Here is a 27,044-nt window from a genome sequence, read left to right as displayed (position 1 = left end):
GCAAATAATTTCATCAGATTATTTTCATTTCCAAAATGTAATGCTATAATTGCTATTTTAAGGCACATAATTTAGAATAAATACTTCAGTATTTTCCTGTTTTGTCATCTCTTTTAAAGAATTGTTATTGTGAATTACTCAAAAAATTTGTATTTTGGGTTACTAAACAGAACATATGACTTTTGAATTTTTTTAACCTTAGATGTTACATCTGAACTCTCAGGAGGAGAGGACCCTATATTTCTTTATCCTGTAGTTTTGAATTGGTCGGTCAAAGGTGCCGTGAAAGAAGGTAGGTGAACTGGATGTGTATATGCTGTTCACTCGATTTATCACTGAAGAGAATTAATTCTGTGGATTTTGTTTCTGTTGTTTACTTGAAGATTTCACCTGTTTTAGGCAGAATATTTTGGATTCTTACCCACTCAGAATAATGCAGAATCCTGATTGCCAAGTAATGAAAGAGACCTAAAGAGGTACCTGATTTAAAGTCTGGAAAGACAGAATCTTGATGGTGGCTTATTTTGGTAGTGAATAGTGTTATTATGAAGCTTACAAAAACTAGGGCATTGAAAAATGTATTAGTGGCTGGGCACAGAAGCTCACGCTTGTAATCTCAGCACTTTGGGAGGCCAAGGCAGGCAGATCACCTGAGGTCAGGAGTTTGAGACCAGCCTGGGCAACATGGTGAAGCCCCGTCTCTACTAAAAATACAAAAATTATCCAGGTGTTGGGTGGTGGGTGCCTGTAATCCCAGCTTCTCAGGAGGCTGAGGCAGGAGAATCACTTGAACCTGGGAGGCAGAGGTTGCAGTGAGTTGAGATCGTGCTGCTACACTCCAGCCTGGGTGACAGAGTGAGACTCTGTCTCAAAAAACAACAAAAAAAAGAAAAATGTATTAGTGAATTTCAAGTTTAGCTAATGAGAAATGGCAACATAATGATTAATTCAGAGTGAAATATAATAAAAATTAGGATTACTAGTTATGATAATTATCAACAATTTTTTCCCCAGTTAGTGATACATTAGAAGTGACCTTAATGAAATCTTTCTCAATGCTGAGATATTTAGAAAATAAATTTAATATAGACTGTAAAGGATTCATTGATACTAGAAAAGCAGTAGTTCATACCACATTTATTCCTATATACTTTTTAAAATGGAGAAATCTAAAAAGCAGATTAATAAACTTGCCTGTTGGAACAAAATGACTGCTAGCACTGGCAACCCTTCAGTACTAATAATTGAGGATATTGGTAACTATATATGAACTTCCTTGTTATTACAGTTATGAAATTTAAGCAAAAACCAAGATTTCTGGAATTCTTTACACAAGTTATGCTAAAATGCATGAATGAGGAAAAATTTCACCTTATGGTAGAGGTAACAACTCCTGTCCATGACTTCTTGAAAAGGTACTTGCAATTATCAGTGTTATACATGTTAACAACTTTAAAAAATGAATATCATTGTCAGTTTTAAGAAATATAAGGTAGATGAAAAAGAGAGTGGAGTATATACAGTTAAAACCACTGCCTAAGAGATAGTGAAAATTCATGTCTGTGTAAATAAATAACTAAAAGTAAAAATATATATACAATGTACTCACAAATGAGAATAGAGCATGTTCAGGTCTCTAGCTGGAAACAGATTAAGTCTTTTGCTATTGAGTCAGGATGGATAATAGTATCTCTAGGCCATCAGTTCTTTCTCACACAAGGTTTTGGCTCCAGTTTTGGTCATTTACCACGTGTTTGTAATTCTTCTGTGGTAACAAATAGAGCCATTTCTTGGGGTTTCCATTTGTATATGTGAAGAGGGAGTTCCTTAAATAAAAGCAGTAAACCTTAAAGCTGCCCCTCCTATTCTCTAAGCCTGAATTCTTCTCTTTGCTCCCAAATAAAATGATAGTGCTCACACCAATTACGAGAGATGCCAAATGAATCCAACTTTTCTTTTATCAACTGAGAGTGGACTTTTCTTCACTGGGCATTGATCTGTCCATCCCATTCTAATAAACATAAACATCAGTAACATGAAACCTGTTTTTGAAATGGCAGCAAAAGAGAAGCATTCCTTTAAAAACATACAGAAAGATATTCTTCCTAAAATAGGTACTTCGTTTATTAGAACAGAAGCTTAGAGTATATATATGCTTCATATTTTCAAAAGATAAAAGAAGAAATTGCTTATATTAAATGAAACAGGCCATGATAATAACAGAATTGTTCAGAATTAGAGTTCTATTACATTTTTTTAAAAACAGCTAAAATTAGATATTTAGGAGGGTTAAATAATGTTCTTGATTCCAAAGAAAAACAGAAGATACTTTCAGTGTGCAGGCAAATGTGGAGGGCTGGCTGTGGAAGTCTAACCTAAGAATAAGAGATATTCTGGAAGAGGAGTATAAGATTATAATACTGTATTTATACTGTACTTTTTCTGTGTTCGGATATGTTTAGATACATAAATACTGACTATTATGTTACAATATCGCCTACAGCGTTCAGTATAGTAACATGCTGTACGGGTTTATAGTCTAGGAGCAGTAGGCTGTGCTGTATCACGTAGATGTGTAGCAGGTGATACCATCTAGGTTTGCATAAGTACATTCTATGATGTTCACACAATGACAAAATTCCCTAACAAAGTATTTCTCAGAATGTATCCCTGCCACTAAGTGACACATAATTGTATAAATAGTTAAAACAATGAACAAGTCCTCAATAACATTGACTTGCATAAAAATTTTAAAATACTATTTATCCAAATGAAAGGCAGTCAGAGCTCCACAGAGCAGTGAACAGATCAAGGAGTGGAGGAGTTTAATGTATTCAATGGATGAAGGTTCTGCTGCGCATGGAGGAGAATACTAAGATGGTGACAAAGACTGTGGTCTAAATGTGACCTCCTCTCCTTCTCATCTCTTTCTGGAAGAACATAACCACCAGGTCAAGCACCCTGGTAGTGAGGGAGAGAGAGAGGAGAGGCTGTAGAGAAGAGACCTAGCTGGTTGGAAATGGAAGGCAGTCTTAGGCTGCAAGTCGTGGAGGATGGCTCCCCAAGTCCCTTATGGTCATCGATCAAAGGCTTCTAATTTAGGCAGCAAAACATTTGCCCAAACGAATGTCAACTAACTGGGTGATTCTTAGGATTGTTACAGCTGAACTGGGGTTCCAGACAACCATGGGATTAGGGTTATCTTCATCAAAACTGGAGCGAAGGGACCAAGATGGATTTGGGTCAAGTTCCAACCCCTGGAACTAGCTATCCAGGCTTACCCCGTCATTTCATTAGCCTTGCATTAATAAGACCCTACATTTTATTCAAGTTTTGAGATCCCATTTATCATGTTAAGCTGTTTTGCTGTGCCTGGCTAGTACTTACGAAGAAATATAAATTAAAAAAAAATAGAAATTTCAGGAAAAATGGGCAAGTATCAATAAAGGGACAGTGAGAGATTATAGTATTGGTAAAAGGTCAGCTCAGTTCCTGTTGGTATTCAGAGGGCAGCAGTGGCTGGGAGCTTGCAAAAGATGGAACCAAAGAGATTGAAATCTGTTGGAAGCAAGGAAGCTTGTCTAGGGTTACTTTTACAGTATTCTCTGAGTTATAAGGGAACAAGTGTCCATCGTTACTTTATTTTCAATCCAGTTCTGTTCCATCTACATCATGCCTTCAACTCCTCTTTTTCCCTATAGAAAGCCCTATGGGAGCTTTTATTATATGATTATAACATACAACATATTCTCTATTATACAATGTATAATACATTTTATTATTTTTTTTTTGAGACAGAGTCTCGCTCTGTTGCCCAGGCTGGAGTGCAGTGGCGCGATCTCGGCTCACTGCAAGCTCCACCTCACAAGTTCACGCCATTCTCCTGCCTCAGCCTCCCGAGTGGCTGGGACTACAGTAGGTGCCTGCCACCATGCCCGACTAATTTTTTTTTTTTTGTATTTTTAGTAGAGACAGGGTTTCACCCTGTTAGCCAGGATGGTCTCGATCTCCTGACCTCGTTGTGATCCACCTGCCTTAGCTTCCCAAAGTGCTGGGATTACAGGCATGAGCCACCGCGCCCGGCCTATACATTGTATAATACATTTTAAAACTTATTTATTCAATCTCCTGTAAATAGGCACTTAAATTCTTCCTAATTTTTTATTATTATAAACAGTGCTGCAAAGGACATTCTTATATATGTGTCCTTGTGCATGTGTGAGAGTTTCTGTAAATATACAGGGCTGTAGTTTCCAAGATATGAACATTTTAACATTAGTGGATATTGCTAAGTTGCTCTTAAACTTTTATCAATGTTGTGAAAAGTTTCTATTATTCAACATCTTCATTGACACTCACATTTTATGATATGATTTACACTCTGCTCTTTTGAGAGACCAGCTATTTCATGCTGAACAGAGATATCACAGTCTAATTTATGCATAGGACACAAGCAGTTTTAGATGTTCTTGTATACTTTCAGTGAAAACTTTAAAGACATATTACTTTGGGGTAGTTCTGCAAATTTTTGCAGGTCTTTTTGACTGACTATCTTTTTTATTAGGAGGAATGAGTCTCTACTTGGACTAATAAAAGTGAAATGTAAGGACAGTGCTTTGAATAAAAAAGCAAACAAATCTTTAAAGTTCAAAGCTGCAGTAATGGAAATTGGAAGAGTAAGTTTCCTATGAGTTTTGAATTTTAGGTAATGAAATTAAGAGATTCATGTATCTAGAGATGACTGGCTACATTTAAACTCATTATAATATGAAACAGAAGGATATACTAACAAGCATAATTTTATAATTACACAATACAACTTTTAGATTAACGTGTAGATATTGTTATAATCAGATTTTTTTGTCTACAGGGGTACTTCTGTTGCCTTTGATAGTAATTTTAATTGAGGGTATAAACTACTGTATTTCAATGTCAAGAGATAAACATTAGAGTATGAATAAATTATACTACTGTGTTCAAAGTTTAAATTTAACTTGTAACATTTTATCTCCTCTATTAAGAGTGCAGAAATGCAACAAAGAATAAGAAGTAAAAAAAAGGAAACTCTAAGAGATTTCATTTTTAAAAATCCAGCTGTTTCTGAAATGGTGGCACATGAAAGGTATTCACTAATTAATTAATTCAGGAAACGTTTACTTGAGGGTAACTATGTGTTGGGCATTATTTTGGGTACTAGGGATACACTGGTGGACCAGACAGGTGCCTTCAAGGACCTTACATACTAATGAAAAAAGCATAGTAAACAAGTAAACACCTAAATAAACAAGACAGTTAAAAATGGTGATAAATGTTATAAAGTAAATGAAATAATATAGAATATTTGGCTTGGCATGAAGGTGGTGGTGGCAATAGTTTAGACAGGGTGGTTAGGAGAACAAATTGGTAAATTATCAGTGAACCTAAAGTTCTTGATTATAAAATATATTATGGCAAAATGTTTGGTTTCTGTTTTTATAAGTACACATGTATAAGAATTTTTTATTCTTATACATTCTTTATATATCTTACCTTCATTATCTAATGTTTTTCTATACCTGTTTAGTGATTTTGATTTTAATTTACACCACATAGATATTAATAGAACCAATTCTGCTTTGTTTTTATTTGCATTTGCTTACTATCTCTTTGATTATTCCTTCATTTTCTTTATTTAAATTATGACGTATTTTAGATAGGTATAAAAAATAATATAACAACTATGCAACTTAACACGTAAAACCTTTCAAACACAATTGAAATCCCCATGTACCCGTCTTGGTATGCATTTCTGTTTTCCTCTATCCTGGAAATAATACTGCGCCAAAATTTCGTGTTTATTACGCTGATGAATGAATTCATATGTCAACCACATGTGTATATAGCCCCAAATAATGCATGCTGTAATTTTTTCCAATTTGCTTTGGAAATTTGCTTTTTTTCTCTCAATATTATGTTTGTGATTTTTTGAAATGTCACTTATACATAAGTCTACTTTAATTTCACTGCTGAATGGTATTTCATTATATACTAAATAAATATCATATAATAAATAAATTATATAGTATAATGCATTGTATTTATTGTATATGTATTTCTGTGTGCATAATACATACACATAAATATAAATAACACATAATTTAACATGCATAATAAATATATATTATTATGCATATATCATATAATATATATTATATATTGTATAATAAATTTTTTAAATGATTTATTCAGTCTGCCATAAATAAACATTTAAATTCTTTCTAACTTTTCACTGTTGTAAGCAATGTTACAAAGGACATTCTTGTATGTATCTCCTTATGTACGTATGAGAGTTTCTGTAGGGTAAATACACAGGGTTGTGGTTTTCAAGATATGAACATTTTAGTGTTACTAGATATTGCTAAGTTGCTCTTAAATTTTTATCAATGTTGTGAAAAATTTCCGTTATTCAAGGTCTTCACCAACACTTGATATTATTATCACATTTTTGTGGAACTATGTGGTATGAAATTTTATCTTGTTGTTACAATTTTCATTTCTTTGATTCCTAAGGTTAGGCATCTTTTCATATTTTTATTTGGCCCAAGGGTTTTTCCAGTCTCAGGACTGCTTGTTTGTATCCTTTGCACATTTAAAAACTTTTGTTTCCTTATTTAGTTTTATAAGTTTGGATGCTAATTCTTCTCCCAGTTTGTGGCTCATCAGTTCACATTTTAAAGTTTTTTAATAATTAATTCAAAAGTTTTAATTCTTAACGGAGTCAAATATATCAATGTTTCCCTTTATTGTTTTGGAAATTCTTTCCTAATCTGGGATAGTAAAGATATTCTCTTTGTAAATTTAAATTTTCGACTTTCACATTTAGGAATTTCATTAATTTGTTTTTGCATATGGTGAGAAGATGAATCCCTTCCACTCTCTTTTTTTAATTTTGTTGCAGGTATTCAGTTGGTCGGCACAATTTATTGAGTAATCTATTCTATTGTCACTGTTAACTTTATCACGTAGCAAGTTTTCATATATGTAGCTTTGGGATCTCTTCTCTGTTTGATTAGTCTATTAACTTATTCCTGAGTCAATATCAAACCATCATAATTACTCTAGTTTTAAATTGAGTTTTGCTGTCTGAGGAACAAGTTTCTCCAGAATATTCTTTTCCTTCATGCAAGTCTTGGGTATTCTTCCACAAAATGGAATGGTTTTTTGATTAATACAAAAAACTCTACTATGATTTTGATAAAGATAGAATTGAATGTATGTATTGGTATAGGAAGGTTTTTAGAAATTATTTATTTATTTATTTTTACACTGTTGTGTTTTTCTGTTAGTAGACAGATCACTTTCTTAGGTCTTTAATGCCTTTCAATAAATTTCTATGATTTTCTCCATAACCGTGTTATATATCTTTTGTTAGATACATCAAGGAACTGTTTTTTGATGTTAGTGTAAATTATATTTTAAAATTACATTTTTGAATTTTTCTATTCTTTGTATAGGTGTGTAGTTGATTTTTTGCATACTGATCTTCTAAACAACTTGATAATTTATTTGTAGATACAGTTTTTTTTTGTGTGTGTGGACAGTCATAATCTGAAGAGATAATGTTTTGCTTATTCCTTTCTAATGCTCCAGCCTCTTCTTTCCTTTTCGTGTTTAGCCTACAGGCTAGGGCTTCGAGTTTAATCAGGAAAAGAGTTTGTGATTGTGGACATCCTTGTTGTAACATGCGTATTTAAAACTTTTTTATTTCCAGATAATTATAGATTCATGTGCAGTTATAAGAAGTAATACAGAGAGATCCCATATACCCTTCATCCGGTTTCTAATGATAGCTGTACAACTATAGTACAATATCACAACCAGGAAATTGGCACTGATATAATCCACTGACCTTATTTGGATTACAGCAAGTTTGCATGCACATGTGTGTGTGTTCGTGTGTCTGTGTGTGTATTCTATGCAATCTGTAGAATTTGTATGACCACCACAGTATGTAACCTTTTGAGGCTTTTTGTTTCACTTAGCATAATTCCCTTGAGAGTCACCCAAGTTGTGTGTATCCACGAGTTCACTTATTATTGCTTAGTAGTATTCCATGGCATAAATCTTCCATAGTTTATTACCATTTACCTATTGACGTGCATTTAGATTGTTTCCAACCCAATAGCATTTGACTATTAGGAATAATGCTGTGATGAGCATTCATGTGCAGTTTTTATATAAACATAAATCTTCATTTCTCTGTGATAAATACCCAAGAGTGCAATTGCTTGGTCGAATGGTAAGCATGTTTAATTTTGTAAGGCATCCTCCACTCTTTTGCAGACTGGCTGCACATTTTTACATTCCCATCAACAGTATGTGAGTGATCTAGTTTCTACTCATGATTTCCAGCGCTGAGCATTATTACTGGTTTTTTAATTTTAGCTATTAAAATAGGTGTGTAGTGATACCTCATGGCCTTAATTTGCATTTCTCTAATGGCTAATGATAGAGAACATCTTTTTTTTTTGAGATGGAGTCTCACTGTGTCACCCAGGCTGGAGTGCAGTGGCACGATCTTGGCTCACTGCAACCTCCGCCTCCCCGGTTCAAGTGATTCTCCTGTCTCAGCCTCCTGAGTAGATGGGATTACAGGCATGCACCACCACGCTTGACTAATTTTTGTATTTTTAGTAGAGACGGGGTTTCACTATGTTGGTCAGGCTGGTCTTGAACTCCTGACCTCATGATCCACTCACTTCAGCCTCCCAAAGTGCTGGGATTACAGGCATGAGCCACTGCACCTAGCCTGCATCCTACAATTTTTACTAAAATTTTCATTCTCGTTTAGTTCTATATGTTTTTAAATTATCTTTGTAATTTCTGCTTCTTGTGAATAGATCTTATATATCATTGATTAATTTCTAGGTATGTTTTTGAAGCTACTGGAAATGATTCTTTTAGAACTCATTGTTTATTGATGGTATGTAGAAATAGAGTTATTTTTGTATATTGACTTTCCAATCCTTTCCCCCTTTTCCTTTTTCTTCCTTATTGTTCTGGCTAAGCCCACCAATACAATGCTAAAACAAAAATGATGTTAGTGGGCATATTTGTCTGATTCCCATTTCATAGGGAACGCTTTCACATTTTCAACATTTTAGCATTAAGAATGGTATTTGTGTCTCCATTTCCTTCAGTTCTGCTCTGATCTTAGTTATTTCTTGCCGTCTGCTAGCTTTTGAATGTGTTTGCTCTTGCTTCTCTAGTTGTTTTAATTGTGATGTTAGGGTATTAATTTTAGATCTTTCGTGCTTTCTCTTGTGGGCATTTAGTGCTATATATTTCCCTCTACACACTGCTTTGAATGTGTCCCAGAGATTCCGGTATCAATGAATCCAAGAGCTGGTTTTTTGAAAAGATCAACAAAATTGATAGACCGATAGCAAGACTAATAAAGAGGAAAAGAGAGAAGAATCAAATAGACACAAGAAAAAATGGTAAAGGGGATATCACCACCGATCCCACAGAAATACAAACTACCATCGGAGAATACTATAAACACCTCTATGCAAATAAACTAGAAAATCTAGAAAAAATGGATAAATTCCTCGACACATACACTCTCCCAAGACTAAACCAGGAAGAAGTTGAATCTCTAAATAGACCAATAACAGGCTCTGAAATCGAGGCAATAATTAATAGCCTACCAACCAAAAAAAGTCCAGGACCAGATGGATTCACAGCCGAATTCTACCAGAGGTACAAGGAGGAACTGGTACCATTCCTTCTGAAACTATTCCAATCAATAGAAAAAGAGGGATTCCTCCCTAACTCATTTTATGAGGCCAGCATCATCCTGATACCAAAGCCTGGCAGAGACACAACAAAAAAAGAGAATTTTAGACCAATATCCCTGATGAACATCGATGCAAAAATCCTCAATAAAGTACTGGGAAACCGAATCCAGCAGCACATCAAAAAGTTTATCCACCATGATCAAGTGGGCTTCATCCCTGGGATGCAAGGCTGGTTCAACATACGCAAATCAATAAATGTAATCCAGCATATAAACAGAAGCAATGACAAAAACCACATGATTATCTCAATAGATGCAGAAAAGGCCTTTGACAAAATTCAACAACATTCTTGCTAAAAACTCTCAATAAATTAGGTATTTATGGGACGTATCTCAAAGTAATAAGAGCTATTTATGACAAACCCACAGCCAATATCATACTGAATGGGCAAAAACTGGAAGCATTCCCTTTGAAAACTGGCACAAGACAAGGATGCCCTCTCTCACCACTCCTATGCAACATAGTGTTGGAAGTTCTGGCCAGGGCAATCAGGCAGGAGAAAGAAATAAAGGGTATTCAATTAGGAAAAGAGGAAGTCAAATTGTCTCTGTTTGCAGATGACATGATTGTATATCTAGAAAACCCCATTGTCTCAGCCCAAAATCTCCTTAAGGTGATAGGCAACTTCAGCAAAGTCTCAGGATACAAAATCAATGTGCAAAAATCACAGGTATTCTTATACACCAATAACAGACAAAGAGCCAAATCATGAGTGAACTTCCATTCACAACTGCTTCAAAGAGAATAAAATACCTAGGAATCCAACTTACAAGGGATGTGAAGGACCTCTTCAAGGAGAACTACAAACCACTGCTCAATGAAATAAAAGAGGATACAAACCAATGGAAGAACGTTCCATGCTCATGGATAGGAAGAATCAATATCATGAAAATGGCCATACTGCCCAAGGTAATTTATAGATTCAACGCCATCCCCATCAAGTTACCAATGACTTTCTTCACAGAATTGGAAAAAACTACTTTAAAGTTCATATGGAACCAAAAAAGAGCCTGCATTGCCAAGTCAATCCTAAGCCAAAAGAACAAAGCTGGAGGCATCACTCTACCTGACTTCAAACTATACTACAAAGCTACAGTAACCAAAACAGCATGGTTCTGGTACCAAAACAGAGATATAGACCAATGGAACAGAACAGAGCCCTCAGAAATAATGCCACATATCTACAACTATCTGATCTTTGACAAACCTGACAAAAACAAGAAATGGGGAAAGGATTCCTTATTTAATAAATGGTGCTGGGAAAACTGGCTAGCCATATGTAGAAAGCTGAAACTGGATCCCTTCCTTACACCTTATACAAAAATTAATTCAAGATGGATTAAAGACTTACATGTTAGACCTAAAACCATAAAAATCCTAGAAGAAAACCTAGGCAATACCATTCAGGACATAGGCATGGGCAAGAACTTCATGTCTAAAACATCAAAAGCAATGGCAACAAAAGCCAAAATTGACAAATGGGATCTAATTAAACTAAAGAGCTTCTGCACGGCAAAAGAAGCTACCATCAGAGTGAACAGGCAATCTACGGAATGGGAGAAAATTTTTGCAATCTACTCATCTGACAAAGGGCTAATATCCGGAATCTATGATGAACTGAAACAAATTTACAAGAAAAAAACAAACAACCCCATCAACAAGTGGGTGAAGGATATGAACAGACATTTCTCAAAAGAAGACATTTATGCAGCCAAAAGACACATGAAAAAATGCTCATCATCACTGGCCATCAAAGAAATGCAAATCAAAACCACAATGAGATACCATCTCACATCAGTTAGAATGGCGATCATTAAAAAGTCAGGAAACAACAGGTGCTGGAGAGGATGTGGAGGAACAGGAACACTTTTACACTGTTGGTGGGACTGTAAACTAGTTCAACCATTGTGGAAGTCAGTGTGGCGATTCCTCAAGGATCTAGAACTAGAAATACCATTTGACCCAGTGATCCCATTACTGGGTATATACCCAAAGGATTATAAGTCATGCTGCTATAAAGACAGATGCACACGTATGTTTATTGTGGCACTATTCACAATAGCAAAGACTTGGAACCAACCCAAATGTCCAACAATGATAGACTGGATTAAGAAAATGTGGCACATATACACCATGGAATACTATGCGGCCATAAAAATGATGAGTTCATGTCCTTTGTAGGGACATGGATGAAGCTGGAAACCATCATTCTCAGCAAACTATCGCAAGGACAAAAAACCAAACACCACATGTTCTGACTCATAGGTGGGACTTGAACAATGAGAACACATGGACACAGGAAGGGGAACATCACACACCAGGGCCTGTTGTGGGTTGGGGGGAGGGGTGAGGGATAGCATTAGGAGATATATCCAATGTTAAATGATGAGTTAATGGGTGCAGCACACCAACATGGCACACGTATTCATATGTAAGAAACCTGCATGTTGTGCACATGTACCCTAAAACTTGAAGTATAAAAAAAAATGGTATTTGTGGTAGGTTTTGTTCTGTGGATATTCTCTATCAAATTAACATTATTGCTTATTTTAATTCTCAAATTGCTCTAGATTTGGCTAGCAGGAGCTCTTCCAGGCTAGCTCTTCAGTTTTTGACATGCTTCCATCATTTTTTTTTAGCTACTTCTTACCACAAGATGTTCATCTTGTACACACCTTGTACAGCCCTCGAGTCAATTGATTTCTTTTAGTGAGAAGTGGTGTTTAGAATCTCAGTTGTGAGGGCTACTGATGTGGCTTTGCTTCCAGGTCCTCTCAATAGACTGAGCTAGGAAATATATTTGTCCAGACAAATTTATCTATCTAAATCTGTCTTATCATCCATCTAAACATATCTATCTAAATATAGCTATATAAATCTCTCTGTCTCTATCTCTCTCTGTGTCTAAAACCATAAATTCATTCTAATAACTGGAATTCCAGTTCAAAACCACAGGATACTTTCCAGAGTTTTCTCTTTTTCTAATTGTAACTCTTTTCCCTAATGGTGAGAATCCTGGTTCTGCTAATGTCAATACGCTAGCTTATTTCCTTAAGCTAGAATGTATAGAAGGTAGTTTCAGGATTCCTAAATATTTTTTAATTCAGGTGTTTATCTGCTTCCTCTTATGGCTTCACATCACTGAGGATTTGTGCTGATTGTCCTTGCGGAGCTCTCTCTCTGTCTCTTGGGTGTCCTCAGACCTGTTGCTCATGGAGACACAAATCAGGTTATTGGAGCGCCCTGAATATTCAGAACTGTTCAGATGATAGGAGGAAAAGCATTCTGTACCCTCTGTGGGCTGGATGTGAATTCCCTTCTGAGCCACCTGGAGTCTGTCATTACCTTGCCAAGATACCTGGAGGAAGCCTATCCTGTTGCTGATCTCCCTGAACTATCTCACTCTCCATGGCAAGGAAGATGCAACCGATTGTTGACTCATCTTGGCCTTTTGAGGAGAATTGATCTACTCATATGGGGACAAGATTGATTTTCATTTTGGAAATTATATTTTTAACTTTCAGGATACAGCTATTAAAAAGATTCACATTTATTGGGAAACCAAATAACATCACTAAAACCAACTAAACAATGACAAAAAGCCCTAAAACTGTTGGATTAAAAGCAAGTCATCAATAAACTAAAACATATTTAGAACTGAGTGATAATGTAAACACTACACATCAAAAGGAAGCTGCCCTCCTTCCTTTCTTCAAATGTTTCCTCCTCTATTTCAACAACATCTGCCTGCCTTCTTCATATCCATCATTTTTTTTATTGTATGTGTGTGTGTGTGTGTGTGTGTTGATTTAGATTCTGAACAATATATAAGTGAACAATATAAATCAGGTAGATTGGTGCTGACCAATAGGGTAGCAACATTGCTAACAGAATAAAAAAACTGAAAATATGCTTGGCACAATATGCTCCATAAACAACTATATAACTGTGCAAATAATTGGACTACTTTGAGTTTTGATAGGGATGATTTTAAAAAATTGAATATATATTATACTTGAAATCTAAACTATTAGCTAAAATTTGAGTATTTTTTTTCTGGAGCATATTGAATATGCAGGTATGAAGTCATCTCAGCTATATTCAACTGATGTTTTATTTCCTCTAGAGTCTAACTAATGTTAGACAAAGTTTTGCTGCATTGTTTTTTCCTCAAGAACCAATACAGAGAAATGATTTTCTTGTTTAATATTGAATTTAGTTGATGAATGTGAATATCATATCCTAATTTTGTTGTCTAATCTCAGTGGCCTTTTGGTTATGAAAAATAAAAGCTCTGGTTGGTTTGAGCTAAGGACACAGACTTCAGAGAGAGTTGAAGGCAATACATGGTGTCTTCGTTCCTGGTGCTTATCCCTGTGCCTTTTTTTTAACCACCCTGGTTCATATTTCTAGCACTGCAGAAATGATAAGCCAGAAACATTTGCATAAGGGCAGTCAAGTGACTTCTTGATGTATTCTTTCCAAATTGGAATGATTCTTCTTTATTAAATATCTGAAAGTTCTTGTGTAATTTCAAAACTTCTTTCTCCCTTGGCAGAAATAGGAGAGCCAGTGTTAGGAAAGCAGCACAACGATACCTGATGGATTACTTGAATCCTCTAATATTAAGTTATGTTAAAAGAAAGAGGTTCCATCGTCTATCACTTGAAGAGATGCCCTGGAGAGCTCAGATGAACCTGTATCTAGCAGGTGCACACTTTAACCTGGTTTTACAAAAGCTATGGGAGCGTATGAAGATGAAATTTGGCACGTCACATCTGATGGTCAGGTATAGTATATTATTGATGAAAAATACTTTTTTAGTTTGATGAACATGGATTGTATTTGTATGTTCAGAGCTCCAATGGTGCTAACAACTTAAGGAGGTTTACAGAGTGCTTCTATCTTTATACTGGCTCTATTAGTCTGTTCTCATGCTGCTATAAGGAACTTCCTGAGACTGGTAATTTATAAAGGAAGAAGGTTTAATTTGACTCACAGTTCCATTGGGGAGGGCTCAAGAAACATAATCATGGTAGAAGGGGAAGCAAACACGTCCTTCTACACATGGTGGCAGGAGAGAGAAGTGCAAGCAGGGGAAATACCATATGCTCATAAAACGATCAGATCTTGTGAGACTCATTATCATGAGAACAGCGTGGGGAAAACTGCCCCCATGATTCAGTTACCTCCATCTGGTCCTGCCCTTGACATGGGGGGATTATTACAATTCAAGGTGAGCTTTGGGTGGGGACAGAGAGCAAAACCATATCACTGACCATTGGTTTATTTCTTAAGTTTTAATCTCAGAATCTTTCCCAATTACGTGCTGGATATAAGTGATAATTTGATTGTAGCTTGAATACGTTTGTTGATCTAGCTTTCAGTGCAAGGGTAAAATGTAATTCCAAGAGAAGTTTAATATGAATTATAGAATAAACGTAGATATTAGTAGGCATTAGGCAAATGTCTATTTCATAGAGGCATACTTTAAGATCATATTTACTCATCCAATGTCAATTTTCTATCATTAACTCAACAGACATTTTTAAGCGCTTACTGAGTGTCTTTGGCTAAGTGCTGTGAGAGATAAAAATGGAAGATACATACATAATATGGAATACTGTGTAGCTATGAAAAAGATACAAAATCAATGTGCACAAATCACAAGCATTCTTGTAGGCTAATAACAGACAAACAGAGAGCCAAATCATGAGTGAACTCCCATTCACAATTGCTTCAAAGAGAATAAAATACCTAGGAATCCAACTTACAAGGGATGTGAAGGACCTCTTCAAGGAGAACTACAAACCACTGCTCAATGAAATAAAAGAGGATACAAACAAATGGAAGAACATTCCATGCTCATGGTTAGGAAGAATCAATATCATGAAAATGGCCATACTGCCTAGGTAATTTATAGATTTAATGCCATTCCCATCAAGCTACCAATGACTTTTTTCACAGAATTGGAAAAAACTAATTTAAAGTTCATATGGAACCAAAAAAGAGCCTGCATCACCAAGTCAATCCTAAGCCAAAAGAACAAAGCTGGAGGCATCACTCTACCTGACTTCAAACTATACTACAACGCTACAGTAACCAAAACAGCAGGGTTCTGGTACCAAAACAGAGATACAGACCAATGGAACAGAACAGAGCCCTCAGAAATAATGCCACATATCTACAACTATCTGATCTTTGACAAACCCGACAAAAACAAGAAATGGGGAAAGGATTCCTTATTTAATAAATGGTGCTGGGAAAACTGGCTAGCCATATGTAGAAAGCTGAAAGTGGATCCCTTCCTTATACCTTATACAAAAATTAATTCAAGATGGATTAAAGACTTAAATGTTAGACCTAAAACCATAAAAATCCTAGAAGAAAACCTAGGCAATACCATTCAGGACATAGGCATGGGCAAGGACTTCATGTCTAAAACACCAAAAGCAATGGCAGCAAAAGCCAAAATTGGCAAATGGGATCTAATTAAACTAAAGAGCTTCTGCACAGCAAAAGAAACTACCATCAGAGTGAACAGGCAACCTACAGAATGGGAGAAAATATTTGCAATCTACTCATCTGACAAAGGGCTAATATCCAGAATCTACAATGAACTCAAACAAATTTATGAGAAAAAAACAACCCCATCAAAAAGTGGGCAAAGGATGTGAACAGACATTTCTCAAAAGAAGACATTTATGCAGCCAAAAGACACATGAAAAAATGCTCATCATCACTGGCCATCAAAGAAATGCAAATCAAAACCACAATGAGATACCATCTCATACCAGTTAGAATGGCGATCATTAAAAAGTCAGGAAACAACAGAACATCAGGTGCTGGAGAGGATGTGGAGAAATAGGAACACTTTTACACTGCTGGTGGGACTGTAAATTAGTTCAACCATTGTGGAAGTCAGTGTGGCGATTCCTCAAGGATCTAGAACTAGAAATACCATTTGACCCAGTGATCCCATTACTGGGTATATACCCAAAGGATTATAAATTATGCTGCCATAAAGACACATGCACACGTATGTTTATTGCGGCACTATTCACAATAGCAAAGACTTGGAACCAACCCAAATGTCCAACAATGATAGACTGGATTAAGAAAATGTGGCACATATACACCATGGAATACTATGCAGCCATAAAAAATGATGAGTTCATGTCCTTTGTAGGGATATGAATGAAGCTGGAAACCATCATTCTCAGCAAACTATCACAAGGACAAAAAACCAAACCTATGTTCTCACTGATAGGTGGGAATTGCACAATGAGAACACATGGACACAGGAAGGGAAACATCACACACCGTGGCCTGTTGTGGGATGGTGGCAGTGGGGAGGTACAGCATTAGGAGATATACCCAATGTAAATGATGAGTTAATGGGTGCAGCACACCAACATGGCACATGTATACATATGTAACAAACCTGCACGTTGTGCACATGTGCCCTAAAACTTAAAGTATAATAATAAAAAAGAATAATGAATAGAAACTATTTATTATTTTTGATGCAAGACTGTTTAATGCCTAGACCTTATTTTAAAAAAGAAATGACGGCTGGGTGCAGTGGCTCACGCCTGTAATCCTAGTACTTTGGGAGGCCGAGGTGGGCGGATCACAAGGTCAGGAGATCCAGACCATCCTGGCTAACACGGTGAAACACTGTCTCTACTAAAAATACAAAAAATTAGCCGGGCGTGGTGGTGGGCACCGGTAGTCCCAGCTACTCTGGAGGCTGAGGCAGGAGAATGGCATGAACCCAGGAGGCAGAACTTGCAGTGAGCCGATATCGTGCCACTGCACTCCAGTCCGGGTGACAGAATGAGACTCTGTCTCAAAAAAAAAAAAAAAAAAAAAAAAAGAAATGCCATTGATTATGGACACATTACTCTGTATAGTAAGCATTGTCATTGAGTTCTATTCAAATCAGATGGTTTTAAGTTGAAATAAATTGTTGTTCAGAGCTCACAGAGTCGGCACAGATATTTTTATTCCCATTTTCAAGAGCCCTTTCAGAGAAATATATATCAATGTTAAAATTCCCAAGAGCAAAATTACATTGCATAATTTTAAAAGTTAGTGAAAAAATGTTGGGCTTTGATTAAGTGCCAAAACTCTTCATGATTTAAAATTTGGGAGTACTCACAAATGTTTTAAAAATAAAAATAGATTGTATTTGACAGTTTTAATTCAATTTTGCTTATATTGTTATTTAATGTGATTTTCCCCCCTTGCAGTTTCCGATCATGTGATCCTAACATATTCTCACTGTATAATTCAGGAACAGTATTACCAACAAGAAAATTGACTGTAGAAAATTATAAAGCAATGCTTGATTTCCTTCTTACAGCCAAAAAAAGAAAGGCCAACTTACCATCAGGTAAAATAAACATGTTAGTTTATTATCAAATTACCTCTAGATTTTTATTCACTAAAAAACACAACACAACACACATACACATCGTGGACACACAAAGATATACACCCAGTTTTCCAAAGGATCAGCAATTTAGTTGGGTTTTGATATTTTGTAGGAGATTCTCGTTTGCTCTATTTTAAAAAATTTCTATATTCTTATGATATTATTGCATATATTTGGAAATATCTATTTTGTATTTTAACCTTAGCCAATTTGATTGTTCAGCAAATATAATGTTTTAAATTAAATATTCATAGCCTTTGGTGGTTCAAGATAGGTGAAGACTTGCTATCAGTTGTTATGTTTTAGTGGAAATAAGTTCCCAGGCAAATTCCATCAAACATACTAATACAAGCAGGCACCCAAACTATCATGATAGCTGATTTTGTATTCAGGGGAATCTACCATTGCCCTAGGATTTTCAACCAGCATCTTGCAAGAAAGCTCACTCTAAGATGAATGAAGCCTTGTTATCTAGTCAGGTGACAGGGGACTCCAAAAGGTAGAGACATGCCGGTAAACAGGGTTTTTTTTTTTTTTTTTGAGACGGAGTCTTACGCTATCACCTGGGCTGGAGTGCAGTGGCGATCTCGGCTGACTGCAACCTCCACCTCCTGAATTCAAGCGATTCTCCTGCCTCAGCCTCCCAAGTAGCTGGGATTACAGGCACGTGCCACCACGCCTGGCTAATTTTTTGTATTTTTAGTAAAGACGGGGTTTCACTATGTTGGCCAGGCTGGTCTCCAACTCCTGACCTTGTGATCCACCTGCCTCTGCCTCCCAAAGTGTTGGAATTACAGGTGTAAGCCACCGCGCCCAGCCGAAAACAGGGTTCTTGATCAGGGTGTGCTCTGGAAACTGTAGTCTGACTAACCTAATTTCCACACCCCTTTCCTGCAAAGATGATGGAACCTGGACACTTTCTAACCAATGATATGGTTCATTTCACAAATAAAAATTTATTTCTAATACCTTTAGGCTCTTACAAACTCACTTATATAGACTTTTAGTAATGACATTTTAAGTGCTATGGGATTTATTGCCAACCAGAGTTCTTGGTATGCCAGTTAACTGCCCCAGGAGTGTTGATTTATGTTTGAGGTACTTGGCATGCTTTCTGATTTCTTCTAGGATATAGATTAGATTTCACAGGTATGTGCATATCATACTCTGTATAGTGAAGTATTTGAAGGTGAATTCCATAGCCATGGAAGTCTGATTGTTGAATATAGCTTGTAGTATATAGCTTCCTGAGTTTTTCTTTTTTTTAAACTGGCTCTCTACCTAAGACCTACCATGAAATTGGCAATAGAATATTTTGCTACCAAGACTTACTATCTAATGCAGGGTTCTAAGAGAAAGTTGGTGGCAGGAGAAAGCCTTCTTTTTTATGCTACACCAGCAGGGGAATGCGTGGCCAAGGTTGTTGCACTGCCTAACTCCAGAGGTGCAGCTCACTTTCTGATACATGTGTCTTAGGAATGGCCTGTTTGGGAGGAAATGAAAGGACAGTAGTATTTTCTATTGTTTCCTTCAAAAAACATGTACATTCCTACTTCTGCATTGTTCCTTTTGCCATCGACTTTGTCTGATATGACGTTCTCTGTATTTCTCCATATAGCTAAATCGTGCCCATTCTTTAAGACCCAAATACCTCCTTCTCTAGAAACTTTCCCTGGTTCATTGTATCGCGGATAGTCTTGTCCTTTCTCCAAATTGATGTAGCATTTGTTATCTGAATTACTCATTTGATCCTTGTTACCTACTGTGTTTTTTGGAACTTAATTCTATGTTTTTAATCATGTCATATTTTTGTACTGTAGATGCTGAAGAATTTTCTACATTTATTAATTCCATAATGAGTGATGAAAATATGTCCAAGACACAAACAGTTTATGACTCAGACTCTCAATCAGGTTCTAGTGCTAAAGAAAAGGACCGAGGAGCAAATTTGTGTGTAATGGATCATTTTATGAAAATCTTTTTATACTGCAGGAGAGCAATGGTAATGCAATCTTTCTTGTTTGCAGTGTAGTAGACATAAATTTCAGCCCACCAACTCGGGCATGTAAGATACATTGTGTTTATTTTCTTACTATACATAATTTTAGTTGTGACTTTGAGACCTCATCCTGCTGGGTGTATCCTAAGTCACTTTTGAGGTGTACCTGCAGTGATACTGAGGGCATGTGTTGTCCAATTGTCAGGCAGAGCGGGGAAGCTTCTTTGGTCATTGTCATCCATCCACCCAGAGCCCAGGTGTTCTTTGTCGCTGTTTATGCAGTTCGTATGAATATGCATGCACCTCTCTGCCGAGACATGGGGTTCTCTCATAATGCAAGAGGTTCCTCTATAGGGACTTGATCTCTCTTGGGGGTACTGTAGATCTCTCTCTTCTTTCTAGGACAGGGAAAGATCTTTCTAGGCTACAAGAGAGCCCTGCCCTTGCCCCCGGTCTCCTTCTTCCGTCACTTCCATGTTCTCTCAAATGCTTTTCTTTTTCTTCTTAAATATTATATGAGACACGATTAAACCCAGAATTGGAATTGTTAGCTACAAAGAAATCAGTTTCTTTTTTTCATAGCAGGAAGGGCATATACTTTAAACTCCTCAAGAGGTAAGGAGAAATCTATCCTTTCTAGATAAGAAAGGAAGACAGGTTCTCATATGCCCCATGGAGTGGACAGAGTGATTTTTACATAATGTAATGTAAACCTGGATCACCTGCTTTGACCATGAGCATCGAATCCTATCCTGGCCTCCAGCTTCAGGGCCCTGGAAAAGCTGGTCCTGAGCACCTTGCAGAACTCAGCTCCTCTTACTCTTCCTGTTGTTTAGCTCACTCCCATGGGTCAGCAGTCTTGAAAGCACTTAGTTTGTTCCATCCTCAGCCCTCAGTGTCACCTTGCTGTTCCCTGAGCCTCAAATGTTCTTCTCCACCCAACACCCTCACTGCCACTTTCACATGACTTGTTCAATATTCAGATGTTTGCTCAAATGCTACCTCATCAGAGAGGACTTCTTTCCTGACCACCCTGTCTAAAGCAACCTGTCCTGTAATGCTTTGTCAGGTTCCAACTAATTTCTGCTTTATTTTTCTTTATAAAACTTCTTATTGCTTGAAATTATGTTTTTATATGTCTACTTTTCTAGTGTCCATCTCCCGAAATGAATGTAAGCAGCATGAGGGCAGACCCAGTTTCCCTTGCTCGCTGCTGAATTCCCAGCACCTAGAACAATGGGTTAGCCATGCTGAACCCATGACTCCATTTCCTCATCTGTAAATTGGGTAAAATACTAGTACATAGTGCACACTTACTTCATGGAATCTTTGTTCGAAGTAAATGAGATAATACATATAACAGTGTCTAACTCATGTAAGTGATACTAACAAATGATGTTAGTTATTTTTACTATTGACACATAATATTTGGAAAAAGATGAAGTTGTTCAGAGATCTGTAACCTTTGGAACTTTGGGGTCTTTTAAATTTTGTGTTTGTCATAGGTTCTTGCTCATCGTGGTGGCTATTGGACTCTGCTTCAGAACTGCTGTCGGGCCTTATGGAACTTTACTCAGGAACTACAAATACTTCTTAAACAGGCAGTGGATCTTGATAAAACATTTCCTATTAGCCAAGATGGTTTCCTCTGCACCTCTGTTTTACCATTCTATTTGGGAGCAGAATTACTTATTGACATGTTAATACAACTACAAGATACCAATTCTATTAAGGTAAGGACACTTTGGTAATTATTTTTATTATATTCAGTTAAAAATATCGTACTGTGCATCTTGGTATAAGTAGAAACTGATTTTTTTGATTTCTCATTTGGTTTGTCTGCATTTCATTTGCTTCTCATTATAATTTTGTTTACAATATATAACTTGCATTGATGTTAACTAACAATAGCTTAGCCTGAAAATTTAACTTGTTACTGGGAAGGGAAAGTAACATAAACTGAACTCCAGCCCCTACATAAATTAGCCTTAATGCACTTAATCCTTATAACAATGTTTTGCCAGATAAAGAAATAGATTCCAAGGATGATCACCTAGCTTGAATAAAGATGTGATCGGCTGATCTTTATTCCACTACTTCTCTGTCCTGTTCTATTATTCTAGTCTACTAGAATTTACAGCCATTTAAAATTTATCACACTGTGGTTTAAAGCATAGAAATAAAATTGAAGTAATATAAATAGAATATAACCTAAACACATTGAAAATTAGTAAACACATACACACGTTGTGCCATGAGGCTTATAACATTTCTAGAGAAAAATATTTGGCAATGGCAGAAAAGACAAAGAGGGTAAATTATTAAGGTTTTTACACTTTATATAAAGTTGTACAGTATTAACTCTAAGTGATAAGTTAAGGATGTATTTAATGGTCCCTTAAGTAACTAGTGAAAAGGAGACATAGCTGAAAAGTCAACGAAGTAAAAGCGAAGACTAAGTAATGCTCAATTAACTCAAAAGAAGGCAGGGAAGAAGGAACAGAGGAACAAAAAACATGAGACAAAGAGAAAACAAGTAGAAAACATTCACTCTAACTCAATGATATCAATAACTATATTTACTATTAGTGGGTTAAAGATGCCAAATAAAGGGTAGAGATTCTCTGACTGGATAAAAAAGCAAGACACATGTACCCGTCTATCAAGAGAAGCACTCTGAATATAAAGAAACAGGTAGATTGAAAATAAAAATATGAAAAGAGATACACCATGAGAACAGGAAAGATAAAAAAGCTGATGAGTCTATATTGTTAGACAAGATAATATAAATCAAGGAGCATTATGAGAGATAAAGAAGGACATTTCGTGTTAAGAAGAACCTCAATTAATCAGGAAGACATACCAATCATAAATATGTATGCACCTAATAAGAAAAATTCAAAATACATTCTGGACATCCAAAGCTTGAAGAACTTCCTGGATGACACACATTGACGTGTCAGGAGGGTGACATGCCCTGATTCCACAGGGAGAGGGCATGGCAGCTCTGTGCCAGGGACCCTCTCAGACTTCACCCCATGTACCTCTTCACTAGGCTGTTCCTGAGTTTTCTTTGCAATAAAACTGTAATTGTAAGTAGTGCTTTCAGTGAGTTCTATGAATCATTCTAGTGAATTATCAAATTGAAGGGGCTATGGAAACCCCTGAATTTATAGCTGGTCAGTCAGAAGATTAAGTGACCTGTCACAACTGTGGTACAGTAAACCCAGGTGGAATGGAAACAGAGCACAAGTGCACGTGGTATGTTCACCGAGATGGGTCATATGCAAAGTCAAAAATAAGTCTTCAAAAATGTAAGATTGAACTCTTGAAGAGTATGTTCTTTGACCATTACAGAATTAAATTATAAATGGATTGCCATAATATAGGAAGAAAAATCTCCAAATATCTGGAAATTAAATAATACAATTCCAAATACCCCATGAGTCAAAGAAGAAAACACAAGAGAAATTAGAGAATATTTGAAACTAATAATAATACATCAAAATGTATGGCATTCAAATGAAACAGGGCATAGAGGGAAATTTATAGCTTTCAATGCTTAATAGGAAAGAAAAAACATATAATATTAATTATCTAAGTGTTTATATATAGAAAAAGAAGAGCAAATTAAATCTAAACTAAAGAGAAGAAAGGAAATAATAAAAAGAAATAAAGGAAATGATAAGAGCAGAAATCAATTAGATAAATATAAAGCAAAAACAATAAAGTCAAAATTTGATCTTTTAAATTAAAAATTATTAAATCTAGTATACTCATAGAAATACTGATGAAGAACAAAAGTGAGAAAAGCACAAATTACTCATATTAGTAGTGGAGGAGGGATATAACTACAAATCCTATAGATATTAAAAAAAGGAAATATGATCAATTTTTGTTAATAAATTTGATCACTTAGGTGAAATGGACATATTTATTGGAAAGCACAACTTAACAATCTGACACAAGAAGAAACAGAAAATATGAATTGCCCTAAATATACTAACAAGCTTGACTTCATAATCAGAAACCTTCACATAAAGAAAATTCCAGACCCACAATATTTCTTTGGAAAATTTGGGCAAACACACATGGAAGAAATAATAAATTTTATACCAATGATTTTTATTTGTAAAAATTTATGGGGTACATGAGAAAGTTTGTTACATGTATACAATGGGTTGTGATCAAGCCAGGGTATTCAGGGTGCCCATCACCCAAGTACAGTACACTTTTGTGAAGTATTGCATTTATTCCTTTTATCTTACTGCTCCTTTAACTCACTTGTCTTCGTCCTCTCCTCTCACCTGTAACCCCCACCCTTCCCAGTCTTTTTTATCTACCTTTCCACTGTTAACCTCCATATGTTTACATTTTTTAGCTGCCACATATAAGTGAGAGCATACAATATTTGTCTTTTTGTGTCTGGCTCATTTCACTTAATTTTTTTTTTTTTTTAAATGAGACCAGCTTAACCCTAACAAATATCAACTGGAAAAGTATGAACTAATATCCCTCATGAACATAGATTTGTCAATTCATTGAAATCTCAATGAAAATCCCAACAGGCATTCTTTGGGGTATAAATTGAAATTCATTTTAAAATTTATAAGCAAATGCAAAAAAATGTGAATGGCCCCAAAAAAATTTTTTTAAAAGAACAAATTTGGAGGATTCACTATATATGTGATATCAAGGCTTACTAAAGCTATGGTAATTAGGAGAGTATGATACTGACCTAAAGAGAGAAATACATCAATGGAACAAATAGAATCTGAAAATAGACCCTATATATGATTTTTTTTTTTCCACCAAAGGAGTCAAAGCAGTTCAGAGGTTTCAAAAAGAAATGTCAACTCTAGGACCTAGATTGTTGCCTTTAAATACATTTATCGCTAAAGGAAACAGGGCTTCTTTAGAAAAAAAAAAAGCTTGACTACCTTACCTCCTATGTGAACTGTATTTGAGGATGACCAAATAGTTAATGAAGGGGAATTTTTCTTTACAAAAGTATCCAGGTAATAAATGAAGAAAGGATGTTGGAATTAGAATTACTAGGTTTCTGTAATTCTTAATGAATGAATTGGAGGATCAAGAACACCTTATGGAGTATACTTGCCAAAAAACAGAAATCTAACTGGAATCAGATAGAATACTTACATTTATCCCACAATTTGTAGAAAATACAGTGGACAGAAGAACATTTTAAATGAAATTACAGGAATATCCTCAGTAAAATTCAAACTATGGGAACTCTACAGGAAAACAATCTGATTTTTTTAACAAAAAATTTAATAAAGGAGGAGATGAAATCTATAAATTAAAAAAGACAAGAGACATACCCAATTACAATGTTTGGACCTTATTTTAATCTAACACATACAGTTAAAAAAATAAAGCTGTAAGGCAATAAGGGAAATATAAACACTCTTCAGTATAATTATTCAATAATGATTTAAAGGAATTTCTGCTAATTTCTTTTTTTAGGTAGGATTATAGTATTCTGGCTATGTTTTTGTATAACTAATTTTTATTTTTTAGAGATAAATACTAAAATATTTATAGATTAATATAATTTTGGGGATATAATTCAAAATAATGGGGGAAGTGGGTATGTCCTAAGAATTGATAATTATTGCAGCTGGTGGTGGGTACATGGGCTTCATTATATTATTTTCCCTACTTTTGTAAGTGTTAGAAATTTTCTTTAATAAAAGTTTTTAAAAAATCACACATGGCCCATACAAAGTCTTCAAAACTTAAAGAGTCTGGCCTTGGCTGTGCCAGAAACCTCAATCTCCATATGCTATTTTGATCTCCAAATGTCAGTCTTGTTTATTTCTCAGTGTTGTTTATTTCTCAATGTTGCCAAATTTAGGAGGTCAATAGACAATTCTCTTTTTTTCCCCCACTCTTTTGGATTGAGATCAACTGAGAGATGGGTGCTGAACAAGGCAATTGAGATAAAATATCAGCTTTGTTGGTTTTTGTTTTTTTTTTTTTTGAGATGGAGTTTTGCTCTTGTTGCCCAGGCTGGAGTACAATGGCACAATCTCGACTCACCGCAACCTCCACCTCCTGGCTTCAAGCGATTCATTCTCCTGCCTCAGCCTTCTGAGTAGCTGGGATTACAGGCATGCGCCACCACACCCAGCTAATTTTGTATTTTTAGTAGAGACAGGGTTTCTCCATGTTGGTCAGGCTGGTCTCAAACTCCCGACCTCAGTTGATCTGCCCTCCTCGGCCTCCTGAAATGCTGGGATTACAGGCTTGAGCTCACCATGCCCGGCCCTCAGCTTCGTTGTTGAATAACACTATATTAGATAATGTAATAACTACAGAGGACTTCCCTGTCCTTCATCCCAGAAATAAGGCATAGGCATGACTAACTGATAGCAGATCTGTGCTCCTAGAAGACTTACTGTAGAATCAGTGAATTACAGGGATTGAGCTCATAAGTAAAATGTCAACTACTTTTTAAAAGTGTGTCCCATGTGCTGGGCACTGTGCTGAGGATGCAAATTCATGTAAGTCATTGGTGCTACACCTGCTATTCATACCTACACAGCCTGACTTCAGGTATGCATACTGCATTTCACAGCCCGATGACTTCCAAAATCTCTTCTAACTTCAAGGACTACAGTTTTTGTTAGAAGGGATGTTTATCCTCTACTTTTGTTGATACTTCCCACCCGTGTATATAGGTTACTTTTAATGGTATTATTGGGATGAGAAGGCTGGACTTGAGTTATCCAACTGTTTTGGG

The 27,044-nt window shown here is 35.9% G+C and overlaps 1 protein-coding gene across 1 annotated transcript in view; it reads left to right on the top strand.

Annotated features, from left to right (window-relative positions):
• CFAP54 (cilia and flagella associated protein 54) overlaps window positions 1–27,044 on the top strand; it is a 382,051-nt gene that overhangs the window by 135,024 nt on the left and 219,983 nt on the right. Inside the window, exons 29-36 of the mRNA XM_030819793.1 lie at window positions 203–292; window positions 1,289–1,415; window positions 4,565–4,676; window positions 5,022–5,122; window positions 14,398–14,628; window positions 18,095–18,237; window positions 20,100–20,281; window positions 21,784–22,011. Coding sequence (XP_030675653.1) covers window positions 203–292; window positions 1,289–1,415; window positions 4,565–4,676; window positions 5,022–5,122; window positions 14,398–14,628; window positions 18,095–18,237; window positions 20,100–20,281; window positions 21,784–22,011 — 1,214 coding nt within the window. The remainder of the gene's footprint in view (window positions 1–202; window positions 293–1,288; window positions 1,416–4,564; window positions 4,677–5,021; window positions 5,123–14,397; window positions 14,629–18,094; window positions 18,238–20,099; window positions 20,282–21,783; window positions 22,012–27,044) is intronic.

Source organism: Nomascus leucogenys, chromosome 10, assembly GCF_006542625.1.
Source record: "Nomascus leucogenys isolate Asia chromosome 10, Asia_NLE_v1, whole genome shotgun sequence".
NCBI classification, from domain to species: Eukaryota; Metazoa; Chordata; class Mammalia; order Primates; family Hylobatidae; genus Nomascus; species Nomascus leucogenys.
This window is presented reverse-complemented; position numbering and strand designations above follow the sequence as displayed.